Here is a 14282-nt window from a genome sequence, read left to right as displayed (position 1 = left end):
CAACCGATCGACTTAAGGAAAATGATTCGGAGTTAAATGAATGTCTCAGCTCCGGCACTCCCAGAGTCCATCATTCAAACCCCAAATGTGAAATGGTGGCCTTTTGAGCATCATCATCTCATTAAGATGTTACTGGAGAAGTAGCTGTCGGAGTATCAGGGATGCAGAAAAGTCCCCTGAAGACAGAGGATGTGAGGGCCCCAGGCATCTCCCCACCCGCACCCCAGGGCGCCAGCTCCTGGAGGATTCCATCCTCTGCAATTTGGCCCAAATGAATCCCACCTGAGAATAATCTAGAAGCCAGAGAACCTCGACTCCACCAGAGATATATCTTCCTCTGTGCTGCTCCTAATCAGAACTCAGGATAAACATGGGAAGGTGGGAGCGACAGGGGACATTTACTCTTGGGCAGGAAGGCCCTAATAATGAGATCACTGTTGCTACCCCCAGAATGTATCTGTCTCCGCTTGTGTGTACAGATTAAATTTTTTAAAAACACTGCCCGAGAAGACAGAACTGGAATTTTTGTCCAGAATCCCACTGCCACTCCTTGCAGTCTTTGTTTTGCCCCTCTGATTTAGAATGCCAGAGAAAAGAACTTGGGTCCTTTCTCTTAAAAGATCAATTCTTTGGGGACCTGTTCTATAAAATAGGCTTGAGAATATGGCTCCAGGGCAGAGAGTCACCTCACAGAAGGCTGTTGTGTCCCTAGGTGTGACTGTTAAAATGTGGCCATCCCCGTGGCATTTGAAACTACATTCCCAAGGCTTCTCTGACGGTTCTGGTCATGCTGACCTAGCTTGGGAAGGGACGCTTGCCCAGGGCAGGTGATTATTCATGCTCCGACTCTCCATGTCCTCTAATGCTCACGACCAATTGAGTCAGCTGTAGGTAGAGCCTCTGAGCAGCAGGGGAGGGCACTCGGAGCTGCTTCCTGTAACACATAACTCAAAAGTGTCAGCTTGGGACTCATGCATGGAGGCCGCTTGTCTTTGCTCCAGTGGAATCATCTTTTATCCCCTCAGCAAGCTCTTGTCTGCACAGTTGACCAGATTTGCTTACTGGACAGAGAGGTGTGCAATGTAAAGAACTAAGACACAGTAGATTCACCTAAAGCAAAATGCCTCGAAGAAACCAGTGGTGGAATTCCCTGGTGACTCAACTGGTTCTCACTGCTGTGGCTTGGGTCTTCCCCAAAAGAGAGAGCCAGTGGTGGTGGCAGCCCCATGTCCAGGCACCTAGGGTGTTGATCAGTAGCTCAGTGCACCGGGAAGCACTAAGCAAGTCTTCTCTTAGTCTTACAAAAACCTGGTGGTCACAGGTTTGTTTCCAGAGTATTATTTCAATCTGCTGTTGTTCCAAAATCATCCTGCTACTGAAATCCTTCACCGCCCCTTTCTTTACCATGATCACTATTGAAACACATTCGGACTGTGCAAGATCAGGTCCTACAGATACGGCCTAGGAAAGAAGACCCTAGAAGAGGGCTGAGTTGGGACTGGATCCTCCTCTTCCTTTTGAGAGTCTAGGTCTGGGGCAAGTGGCTCTGTCTCGAACCAGAATTAAAGCATCAGCTGGACAAAGCTTTCTCTTTTTTTCCTCCTTCACGTTCCTAGGATGCTAAACCTCTTGAGGATCAGAAACTAAATGATGCTGCCTCTTGGACGGAGATCACTGAGGGTGAATGAAACAACTCTGATGTAAAAGACTGAAAGACAGGTTCCTGTATGCCTTGTGCCATCTTGAGTGTCAGAGACTCAGATCCCTTCAAGGCCCATCCCGCCCCCTGTTAAGAAGTCAGCAGGGGTGTTACCTCACTGGATGGAGGACATTTAGTTCTCCTGACTTGCAGCATTTGTCCCCGTTAAATGCACCCCCCCCCCCCCCACACACACCTCCAACGTTCTCTTGCCTCTTTAGGAAGCCTTCTCTCCGGCTCTGTATCCATAGCAACTGGTCTTACGCTGTAATGTTTCTGTTTAATGTCCAGCAGTATAGCATTCTGCAGACCTCAGAGTGGAAGTGGACTTGCTCACATAATTCCTGGGTCCACCCAGGGAAGTGATGGAACTTATTCCTTCCAAGCCAGAGCTGTGGAGGGAGCACGGCTGCTTCTTACCATGACCGGGCCATTTATTTTTTTCCTTGAGGTTCAAAGAAAGTACATACTGTGAATGTAAAATTGATGTTTAAGTCTACTTACCTAGAGAATGTGGATTAGGTCACTTCGAGTCATTTTCTGTTTCTAGGATTTGTTTCATTAATCCTTTGGAACAGGTGCCTTAGATAGCGCGCCCCGGTCTCGGGACACTGAAGACGTTGGAATTAGAGATTGGTTCGTAGTTGACCTTGACTCCAGGACTCTAGATTTGTCTGCCAGTTGGATTTTATTTGGGGTTGAGCACTAGGCAAAGAGGGTATGGCAGTTCTTTTTCCCAAGGCTTTCTGATTGTAATCTTTTAAAAAACCTTTTATTATAAATATTTCAAACAAAAGTAGAAAGAAACAGAACATGGACCCCAAGGTGCCCAGCCCCCAGCTTCCACAGAGTTCAACTCATGATCACTCTTGACCGTTCTCCTCCCTGCTTCCTTCCCTCTGGATTATTTTGGAACAAATCCCAGATATTGTGTCATTTTTACCCACAGTTGTACCTTTTTTTATATGAAGATTTTCCATGCATTTTTTTTTAATGCCGACAAACCAAATAAAAAGCTTGAAAAAAAAGAAAGTGTCGCCTCTCCCATTGGGTGTCTGTTTGTTGTGCTTCTCCTTCCGAATATGTTGATGTTCTCCTTGGTACCTTCTGCCTTTGCAGTGCAAGCCCGCAGTAAGCCGAAGCAGGTCTTCCAGTTTAAGTCTTACAGTTGAAAGTGCTTTAGAAAGCTTTGATTTCCTGAACACCTCTGACTTTGACGAGGAGGAGGAGGATGGTGAGGAGGTTTGTAATGTTGGAGGAGGTGCTGACTCAGTATTTTCAGACACTGAGACTGAGAAACACAGGTAAGTCTGAAGTTAGCAAATGCTTCTATTTCTACGGTCATAGCTGGTACAGCAGGTCTTTGTTGCCACCAATGGTCCTGCTACACATCTCGAGGAAGTTAAAACCCCCTCTGTGCATTGGCTTACAGCTTCTTTTTATTATCCAGTACAACTTTTAAATATCGTTACCTCTTTTGTCTTAAGGGAAAGTTAATTGATTTTCTTCCTTGTAAACAAAGGGGAGATTTTTGTGTGAGTGTGTGTGTACATTTATATGTGTACACATACATCTTGCAGGGTTCAGTGACTCCAAAGGACCCCAGGGTAGTTAATTCCAAATTAACTAGACATGCTGTGTTTCTGGAGAACACTTACTGGATGATCAGTTTGGACCTGGCTCTCCTTGATTTGAATCTTTTTTTCTAATTTCTTCCTTTTATTAAACTTTGCTTTTCCCACCCCTTAGCTCTCCTTTCCTTTAGCCATTGGGTCCTTGCAGCAGATTAGCTCATCAGTACCTATGTCAAAGCCAGGTTTAAGCCCTGTGACACATATTCCCCTTAGACTGTAGGAAGGGATGACTGATAACTGATAACTGCCCCTGGATCTGCAGGGGTGGAGAATGTAGCCTTCTCTAGAGTGGTGATGGCACGGGGCAGTGGGAAAAGAGGATAAGGTGAAATATTGTCACTTTCTCCATTAGGCTTTTGTACCAAAATCACATGTTTCTCTAATCACATGTTTCTCTAAACACTCCAGCATATGGCGTCCATTCTGTAAGCACGGTGAACATACTCAGTTCCATCAATTGCTGCAAAGAAATACACAAACACGTTCGCAAAGGAAAAGTGTGGATTTCCATCCAGCTTTCCTTCTGACACGTTGCATTCCCAGGTTTTCAAGTTACAACGAGCTGTGGTTGTTCAGCCTTCCCAGATCCTGAGCCTCTTTGTGGGTAGCGTTAAGATTTTGGGGTTTTGGAGTTCCTGTCATGGCTCAGTAGTTAACGAACCTGACTAGCATCCATGAGGACTCGGGTTCGATCCCTGACCTCGCCCAGTGGGGTTAAGGATCCAGCATTGCCGTGAGCTGTGGTTTAGGCTGGTGGCTACAGTTCCAATTGGACCCCTAAGCCTAGGAACCTCCTTATGCAGTGAGTGTGGCCCTAAAAAAATTTTTTTAAAAAGATTGTGGGGTTTTGTTATTCCTGGAGGATTTCTTCTGCCAAAATGCAACCAGCAAAAGGAAAAGTGAGAAATAGAATTCATCCCTTGAGCAAACTGGTGGTGTGGCAAAGAGAGTTTCTGAAATGAATATAATGTTTAAATTATCCTTCTACATTCCCCACTGAGATTTTTCCAACTTGATTGAATTTGTAAAATGCTTCTTAAACCAAACGTCTTTCTGTGTACTTGTGTCTTAAGCTACTCCATGATAGATTAAGATCAGGCTAAGCTTTTTCCTTCTTGCTATAAGAAGTGTTTTAAAAACAAAAGCATCATAGCCTTTGTAAATTTTACAGAACATCGCTATGAAATTTGTGAAAATCGTGTGTGTATTTTAAATATGTGCTGACCACCAGTAGAATGCAAGCTGAATATTTTCCCTTTGAAGGCAAATGTGAATGAGAGTAAGGCACCCAAGGCTCCTAAACTCTGGTTCATGATCTTTTTAAATTGTGGAGACTGGGGAACATGAAACTAGCAGCCAAAAACTGCCTAGCTGTGTGAATGTCTGGTTAATGTCTCTGCTGGTCATTCCTTCTATATATGAAATGAGACTGTCCCTTTCTCCTCTCCCGCCTGCACAGATACATTTTAAGAATAAAATTAGGGAGTTTCCTTGTGGCACAGGGGTTAAGGATCTGGCATTGTCACTGCTGTGGCTCTGGCCACTGCTATGGCACGGATCGACCTCTGGCCCAGGAATTTCTGCATGCTGCAAGGACAGCCAAAAAAATAAAAAGAAATTTTTTTAAAAGGACAAATGTAGATAACAGATGCAACAGATTTGCTTTTAAACTCAAGTGCCCATCATGATACAAGTTTAGACAGTTGAACAGTGGGGTTTAAACCAAGCATGCAAAGCAGCCCCAAGTGATGCCGCTAAAGGTTCAAATGCCCCTTTTAGCTTTTGTCCAGAGGAGAACATCATGTTTCTTCCTAGCGGCTTGTCTTTCTCCTTTTCTTCAAGTAGCAATTGATCCAAGGCCAGGAAAAAGCCTTGACTGATTTCTTACTGGCATTGCTCTTGGGAAACCACAGATACAGAGGACAGTTTAATCCTAGAAAATCTGGCTAATCACCCCGTCAACAGAGCAAGAAAGTGCCACAAAATGAGGGCACGTTTTAAAAGGCTTCTTGGTGAGAGGTCTTTACAAATGGTAACTCGTACTTGAGAAGCAAACAGAGAACTCTGGGAGTGATCTGTTTGCAGGATCTTTTTAATATGAGACTCCTTGGTGACCAGGCTGAATTAAGAAGTAGTTTTTGAAAGGTATCTTGATTTTTTTCAGGTAGACAAACACAATTTCTCTTTCCAATGGGTGCTGTGGGGGCCTTCCTCGAGCCATGATGAGTTGGCTTGTGGTTTCCACGCAGAAAGAAACAGCTAACGTTTCACTCGCCTTCCTGCTTCAACAGTTACAGATCAGTACACCCAGAAGCCAGGGGGCATCTCAGCGAAAGCCCTGACTGAGGACACCGGAGTCGGGACGAGCGTGGCAGGAAGCCCTCTGCCACTGACCACAGGGAATGAGAGCCTGGACCTCACCATCGTCAGGCACCTGCAGTACTGCACCCAACTGGTCCAGGTAGGAATGGTGACTGCACTGGTTTGTGTTTGTGTTTGTTTGTTTTAAATATGGAAGCTCCTGGGCCAGGGATGGGATCCAAGCCTCAGTCTCGACCCCAGCCACAGCTGTGACAACAACAGGTTCCTTTAATCCACTTCACCAGGCCGGGGATTGAACCTGAACCTCCACAGCAACCCGAGTCACTGCAGTCAGATTCTTAACCCACAGTGCCACAGCAGGAACTCCTTAGAGCCCAGATTGTTCGTGCACCAAGAATGGGTGCTTCTGGTTTGGTTGTTTTTTTTTTTTTTTTTTTTTTCGTTTTCCCAGGAAATTGAGAATTCGGGGAATAAGAGAACCACCCTGCTTTGATTTGACCCAACTCAAAACTCTGCAAGACATGGCCATCCTCTCTCAACCCTGGAGTTTCTATCTTAAAACCTAGATCTCCAGACCCTTAAAAGGTAGTAAGTAGGTGACGTATAGTGAGCTCTCACTTTCAAATCATTGATAACAGGTGAGCATAATGTGGTTAAGAAAAGTAAAAACGAATTTGCCGTTTACATTTGGACTTTGAAAGCCAGTATTACTGTACATATATGACTATGAACTGTCACTCGAGTTGGTTTGCCACCGCTTAGACAGCTAAAGGAAAATGCTGAGGATAGAACCACAGTTTCCCAGTTCTTAAGTCCTTATTAGCAACCAGGAAGAATCCTCACCAGTTCGCTTTCATTCTGGGACACCAGGGGGCGTATTTTTCTTCTCATTTCAGGCTCTTTACCTCTTAAGATGCCCCCTTGGAGCAACTATTTTGCAGTTCTTTTGTTGCAGCAGGGATCAGCTGTCTTGAACAAAGCATTTTCCCCCAAGCATCTACTTGAATGCTACCTCCTTGCCCCTGAGGCTTGTAGCCTCCCAATCTTGTTCTTCTCCCTGTTTGCCTGGGCTTGTAGGAAAGCCTGTGTGTGATGGTTTCAGGAAGATGGGCCAGGCAGGAAGCGTGCCAAAAGGGGAGGGAATCTTAACACAAAGAGCACATGGCCAGTGGGAAGAGAGGTAGGGTGAGGAGGAAGGACCCCAGGGAGGCCAGAGGTGGCTAATGTTGCTTCTTCAAGGACACATTTTATGATGAGATGTGGAAGAGAATCTGCTTCTCCTCCATGAATAGAGAACCTCAGAGCAGCCTCAGCCACCTCATGTGCTGTATAGGAACCTGGTTGGCAATTAGACTCTTGCGCTCAGTTGGCCAACACCCCAGCATAGCTCTTCTATTGAGTGTTGAATTTACAAGCCAGGCACTGACAGGCAACCTGGCAGAAGATGCAATTTTTTTTTTTTTTACCCAATTTTTTCACCCGATTGAGCAAGGGTTGTTGTTGACTTAAAGCTTTTTCTCTATTCACCAAGCATTGGAAAAAGCTGGTTTTCACAGCTCTTTGTCCTCAGTGAGCCTGAGACTTTGCTGAGAAAACTCCCCATTCACCTTTTAAAGTCTTGTTTTATGAGACGTAAGAGAATTCTCTTCCATGAGAGGATAAGCGTTTTCTCTCAAAGATTAGTTGGCCTGCAGTTAGTCAGTGCAATGGTTCTCCCTATAGTAAGGCCATTGCATTGTTAGGCAATGCAATGTTTCAGCTCTTCTGTGAAGAAAATCAGCACTAAAAAAACAAGAAGAGTGAGTTCCTCTCTGTGTGGTCGGCGGGATGCTGCCCAATTAGTGAATCATTTTATTAAATTTTATTAAACTGATTAGATCTTTAAAATTTAAAAAGAAAAGAAAAACAAAACAGGTTGGTATAAAGATGTGGAATAGGAGTTCCCATTGTGGCTCAGCAGGTTAAGAACCCAATATATTGTCTGTGAGGATGTGGGTTCGACCCCTGGCCTCACTCAGTGGGTTAAGGAGCTGGCATTGCCATAAGCTCTAGGTCCCAGATGTGGCTCGGATCCCAAGTTGCTGTGGCTGTGGCTTAGCCTGGCAGCTGCAGCTCCCATTCAACCCCCTGACCTGGGAACTTCTGTCATGGTCCATGCTTGCAGATGGAAAAGAATTTTCCAGCATAGAGGGGTGAAAAGAAAGAGGAATTTATTGATGTAAAAGATGCTGCTAGCGCAATGGGACAACTTCCTGATGATCAGGGACAGCCAGCCTGGAGCATGTGGTTGAGTCTGTTTTTACAGCCCAGAAAAGGAGAGAAGAGAGGTCTTAGGATACACTTGCTGTTTGGATAGGGGCAGGGTGAGGAAGGGCCAAATAACTTTCCTAGTAGGGGCAGGAAGGAGTAGGACAGGTTGTTAAAGGAAGGGCTTGAGAACTCTGTAATAACTGTAGTGGGAGGGGAGGGGCAATAAGGGTCTGTTCAATTTTTTTTGGGGGGATGTCTTTTTTTAGGGCTGCACCTGCATATGGAGGTTCCCAGGCTAAGTGTTGAATCAGAAGCTGTAGCCTCCGGCCTATGCCACAACCACATCAACACCGGATCTGTGCCACATCTGCGACCTATACCACAGCTCACGGCAAGGCTTGATCCTTAACTCACTGAGCAAGGCCAGGGATCAAACCTGCATCCTCATGGATGCTAGTCAGGTTTATTTCTGCTGAGCCACGATGGGAACTCTGGGTCTGGTCATTTTTATCTCAGCCAGAGGCTTTGAGTTTTATCTCCTTGGAGAGGCCTTGAAGTCCCACAACTTCCATATGCCGCAGGTGTGCCCCTAAAAGAAAACAACCCCCCAAAAAGATATAGAATAAAGGAGTAAGGATGAGAAGATTCATTTCTAACTTATGCCCACTCCTGAATCAGCAAGTTTACTTATTCATTTGGTATAGAATTGCAAAGACATAAAAATGGGCATTCCAAGAGCATCGTCCTAGCTCTGATCATGTTTAAATAAAGCAGATCTATTCTACTGTGTTTATTTACATGAAAGGCATTAGTACATAATTGTTGCACTTGACTTTTGAATTCGAAAAATTCTCTTTGCTCTAGCATCCAAATGCTTCAGACCACACAGGCTGGTGGTACAGGTCTGCATCCTGCAGCCCTGCCGTGTGACAGGGCCAGCTGTCTCAGAGACACAGAAAGGACTAGAACTTTCAGGCAGCAACTGACTTCTGTCCTTCCCCCTCTCAGGCCCATCTTTATTCTTGTGACCTGCACGCAAGTGAGATCACTTGATATTTTGTACCCTTTGGCAGGTTACTTTAACCTCTCTGTGTCTCAGTTTCCTCATCAGGAAAATGGAAAATCCATAATGCCCACCTCGTTGGGTGGGTGTGCACAATACCTTGAGCTGATACACATATTAAGTCTCAGACCCACTTATTAACGTAATTAGCACTCGTTAACTATGATGAGGAACTCGACTTGGAAGAGATGAGTCTGGTCTCAAAATAGAGGTAAAACTGATGCCTAGTCGCCCCCAGCTGGATTCTGGCTGTCACTGCTGCCGCCGGGGGAGGAGGGAACCAGAGCAATTGAGAAAACGGTTTTTTGGTGGCCTGAGCTTTGAAACTACAGATGATAGTTTTAAGAGAGCATTTTGAGAAATGGGGCCACACTTACAGATTGTGTGGTGGATGAGAGACCCCCAAACAAAATGTTCCAGGGGATTTGGTTTTGTGACTTACTCTTGTGTTGAAGAGGTGGCTACAGCAATGTGTGCTCGACCACACAGGCTGATGGGCATATAGTGGAACCAAGGAGAGATGTTTCTAGACAGGATTCTGTAAAGCCCGGTGCCCATCAACAGTGAAGAAAATCTTTGTTGGTGGTATTAAAGAAGATACAGAAAAATACAATTTGAGAGACTGCTTTGAAAAGTATGGCAAAATTGGAACCATAGAAGTTATGGAAGACAGGCAGAGTGGGAAAAGGAGAGGATTTGGTTTTGTAACTTTTGATGATCATGATACAGTTGATAAAATTGTCGTTCAGAAATACCACACTATAAATGGGCATAATTGTGAAGTGACAAAAGGCCCGTTCTGAACAAGAAATGCAATCTGCCGGATCACAGAGAGGTCATGGAGGGGGATCTGGCAACTTTGCGGGTCGTGGAGGAAACTTTGGAGGTGATAAAGGCAACTTTGGCCATGGTGGAAACTTTGGTGGAAGAGGAGGTTATGGTGGTGGAGGTGGTGGCAGCAGGGGTAGTTATGGAGGAGGTGATGGTGGATATAATGGATTTGGAGGTGATGGTGGCAACTGTGGTGGTGGTCCTGGTTATGGTAGTAGAGGAGGCTGTGGTGGTGGTGGACCAGGATATGGAAACCAAGGTGGGAGATATGGTGGCGATGGTGGAGGATATGATGGTTACAATGAAGGAGGAAATTTTGGAGGTGGCAACTATGGTGGCCTTGGGAACTATCATGATTTTGGAAATTATAGTGGACAACAACAATCAAATTATAGACCCATGGAAGGGGGAGGTTTTGGTGGAAGAAGCTCTGGCAGTCCCTATGGTGGTGGTTACGGAACGGGTGGTAGAAGTGGTGGATATGGTAGCAGATGGTTCTAAAAACTCAGCAGAAAAGGGTTACGGTTCTTAGCAGGAGAGAGCATGAGGAGTTGTCAAGAAAGCTGCAGGTTACTTTGAAAGAGTCGTCGCAAATGCATTAGAGGAACTGTAAAAATCGGCCACAAAGGAATGATGATCCATAGTCAGAAAAGTGACGGCAGCTTAAACAGGAAACACTTCTTGGTCAGGACTGTCAAAGCCACAGTTTGCAAAAAGTGCAGCTATTGATTAATGCAATGTAGTGTCAATTAAATGTACATTCCTGAGGTCTTTTATCTGTTGTAGCTTTGTCTTTCTCTTTTCATTCCATCAGGTATATTGCCCTGTAAATTGTGGTAGTGGTACCAGCAATGAAAAATTAAGGAATTTTTAACTTTTCAATATTTGTGTAGCTCAGTTTTTCTACATTTTAGTACAGAAACTCTAACGAAATGCAGTTTTGAAGGTGTTTCCTTGTGAGTTAACAAGAAGATCATTGTTAATTACTATTTTGTATGAATTTTCCTAAAGTTAAGTGTAAAGAAACACCAGCTGACTTGCAGTTTGCGGGGAATCTATTCTCCCCATTTCCAAACCATGAAATGAGTGGGCTCTGACATGTGGAGAGAATAGATATTTGTGTGTTTGCAATGTGTGTTTTAGGTAATAGAATTGGGTATTTAAATTAGCATATTTATGAATTTAATAGCATTAAGATTTACCTTCAAATGAAAAAAACTCAAAATTCAAAAAAAGAAACTATGATGAGATAGCTTTGATTGTAATTATGACTATTCTACAACAGGCTCTTAATTTTTGGCTTGAAAAGCAAGGAAATAAATCCATGCTGTGAAAAATCTCTACACTCATAAAATAAATCTTTTTTCTGCTTCCACACCAATGGGCAACCTAAATATGCCCTTCCAGTTTCAAAGAGGATTTATAGACTGACAGTGCATAGAAGAAAGGCAGCTTTATAATTATCTTGCAGCTAAACTAGTGAGAAAATTTCGGGAATTTACACGGGCATACAAAAGTTGAAAGCAGCAAAAACATGTCTGGTTTCATCAGATGTTGTAACCGGCGTGGAATGCGGAATGTTATCAAACGGAACAGAAACACCTCTGAGTTTATGCGACACCCCCACTTCATTCAGGAGGATGAGGTTGGGTGGGGAAAGCCCCATTGACAACAATGTAATTGACACAGTGGTTTTGTTTGTTTTATCAGCAAATCGTTTTCTCAAGCAAAACCCCCTTTGTGGCCAGAAACCTCTTGGAGAAGCTTTCCAGGCAAATACAAGTGGTGGAGAAACTCTCGGCCGTCAGTGATGAGAACATAGGGAACATCAGCTCTGTCATCGAAGGTAAGAGCACCTGCAGATGACACCGCTGTCCTTGGAAACACCACAGCCACCAGCCTGCTCCTTTCCTGCATCTCTTACTATTGTGTTGTTAGGGCAGCAGGAAAGCGTTCGCAGGCCCTGGGATAGAGGAATGTCTCAGCACAAGTGCCGTCTTGTTCACACTCCAGCCTTCGGAGTCAAACCAGCAGACACCCAGCTTTTTCTATCGGGGTCTCCACCTCCAAAAGGCAGGCTCTAGCGTATACACAGGACCCCCCATCTACCTCCCAGGCAGAGTTGCACACTTTTTCTGCTGGTGTGGTTCCACATGGGGACACATGACCAGGACCATTCTTGGGCTGTGGAGGTCACTGACCCAGCTCCCTTAGTGGTTGATGGTCAGAGGCTCCCAAACCTTACTGGGAAAGGAGCCACACAAGACCCTCTGAACTCAGGAGAGTCCCTGGTTCAGAGGGTCTTGTCTGGAGAACTTGACACAGGCAAGATGCCTTTGAGTATGTGTGATCTGACTACAGGGCTCTTTCCTAAAAATAGGAATTTGTGGAGTTCCCATCATGGCTCAGCAGTAACGAACCTGACTAGTATCCACTAGGACTCAGGTTCCATTTCTGGCCTTGTTCAGTGGGTTAAGGATTAAGTTGCCATGAGCTGTGATGTAGGTCGCAGATGCAGCTCGGATCCTGTGTTGTTGTAGCTGAGATGTAGGTCAGTGGCTGCAGCTCCGATTCGACCCCTAGCCTGGGAACCTCCATATGCTGCGGGTGCAGCCCTAAAAAACAACAACAACAACAACAAAAACAGGAATTTGTGTCTTTTTTCACATCATATGGTGGAAATCGTGGAAAACTAGGATCTTCTGAGTTATCTCTGATTAAACATCAAACTCCCTGTAGGTTCTCTCTATACATTTCTGCTTCCTGCTTCCTGCTTCCAGTGCTCCCAGGAGCAGGCGACCTTGGCAGGTCTCTGCGGGGAGGCGGGGGGGCGAGGGGGGGGGGGAAGGGGCAGTACACTCCCATCCCCCAGACCCCTTGGCATGATCACAACCACACAAGCGCAATGCTGACTGTAGCACATGGCTCTGCAGTCATTTCAGCCTTAGAACCACCTGGGCAGGATAAAAAAAACTCCTTCAGTCACCCATGGCTTTGTTCTACTCTCTTCAGAAAAAGCTCCTAAGGGTTGGTTCTCTGATCCTGTACATTCCTGTGCTGTTAAGTTTCAGGAGAGGAGGTAATTGAACTCCTCCCAAGGGTAAAGCTGCTGTTTTCTATCACCTAAAGCAAACAGCTTTGCTTTTATGCTTTTTCTTTGCTGCCCAAGCTGGATGAATTCCTCATCTCAACCTCTTTGCCCTCTGGACCACTTGCCAACCACAGAGGAATCCTGTCGTTCCAATTAAAAAACAGTCTTGGAGTTCCCGTCGTGGCTCAGTGGTTAAGGAACTCGACTAGCATCCCTGAGGACACGGGTTCGATCCCTGGCCTTCTCAGTGGGTTAAGGATCCAGCGTTTCTGTGAGCTGTGGTGTAGGTTACAAACACGACTGGGATCTGGCATTGCTGTGACTGTGGCTAGGCTGGCAACTGCAGCTCTGATTGGACCACAGCCTGGGAACCTCCATGTGCCTCAAGTGTAGCCCTAAAAAGACACACACACACACACACAAAAAGAATCCGGCATTGCTGTGAGCTGTGGTATAGGTCGCAGATGTGGCTCGGATCCCCCGTGGGTGGCTGTGGCTGTGGCATAGGCCAACGGCTACAGCTCCAATTCGACCTTTAGCCTGGGAACCTCCATATGCCACAGGTGTGGCCCTAAGAAGACAAAAAAAAAAAAAAGACCTCTGGTGATCTGGTGATTCTGGCCCCATCTCCACCCATCTCTTCATCTATTTCTTTCAAAACGTGTGTCGTGGGATGGTGGGGGTTGTTCTTCTTTTCCAGCCATACCAGAATTTCACAAGAAGCTGCCTTTGCTGTCCTTCTGGACCAAGTGCTGCAGCCCAATTGGGGTCTACCACAGTTCAGCCGACAGAGTGATTAAGCAACTGGAGGCCAGCTTTGCCAGAACTGTCAACAGAGACTATCCGGGACTCGCAGACCCAGGTACAGGACTGCAGGGGCAAGGGAGCACTTCGGTCGTCATAGGGTTTGAGAGTGGGCGCTGGTGGGGTTCCCTTGCCATGTGCCCTGCAGCTAGCCTTGAGAAAAGGCTTCCCTTCCAGAGAAAACATCATCCAGTCAGTAAAGCTGAAGGCAAGAAAGATGCTGAACGTTTTCAGAGTATCAGCAGTGACTTTGAAAAGCACTATATGTTTTTATTGGTATGGAAGCATGTATCATTTTTTCATAAAAATGTCACCAATAGAGGAGTGTCAGATGGTGTAAACACTTTGGAAAAACTGGCGGTTTCTCTGAAAACTTAATATGTGTACTCCCACCCTGTGATCCAGCAGTTCCCCTCGTAAATATGTCAAGAGAAATACATGCTTGTGCTCATTTTAAAAAGGACATATGTAAGAAAGTTCATAGCAGTTTTATTCACAAGGGCCAAAAATTGCAAACAACTCAAATGCCCATCAACGAGAGAAATGATAAATTGTAATAGAGTCATGTAATAGGGTATTACACAGCAG

General features: G+C 45.2%; 1 protein-coding gene and 1 pseudogene across 1 annotated transcript in view; both read left to right on the top strand.

The window, feature by feature from the left end:
• The window catches only part of RIPOR2 (RHO family interacting cell polarization regulator 2), a 117097-nt gene that overhangs the window by 87979 nt on the left and 14836 nt on the right, over window positions 1-14282 (top strand). The window contains 5 exon segments of the mRNA XM_047794766.1: window positions 2819-3003; window positions 5625-5667; window positions 5669-5794; window positions 11510-11645; window positions 13591-13752. Coding sequence (XP_047650722.1) covers window positions 2819-3003; window positions 5625-5667; window positions 5669-5794; window positions 11510-11645; window positions 13591-13752 — 652 coding nt within the window.
• Window positions 8479-11503, top strand: LOC125135084 (heterogeneous nuclear ribonucleoprotein A3-like; annotated as a pseudogene).

The sequence above is a fragment of the Phacochoerus africanus genome, chromosome 9, assembly GCF_016906955.1.
Source record: "Phacochoerus africanus isolate WHEZ1 chromosome 9, ROS_Pafr_v1, whole genome shotgun sequence".
Classification (NCBI taxonomy): domain Eukaryota; kingdom Metazoa; phylum Chordata; class Mammalia; order Artiodactyla; family Suidae; genus Phacochoerus; species Phacochoerus africanus.
This window is presented reverse-complemented; position numbering and strand designations above follow the sequence as displayed.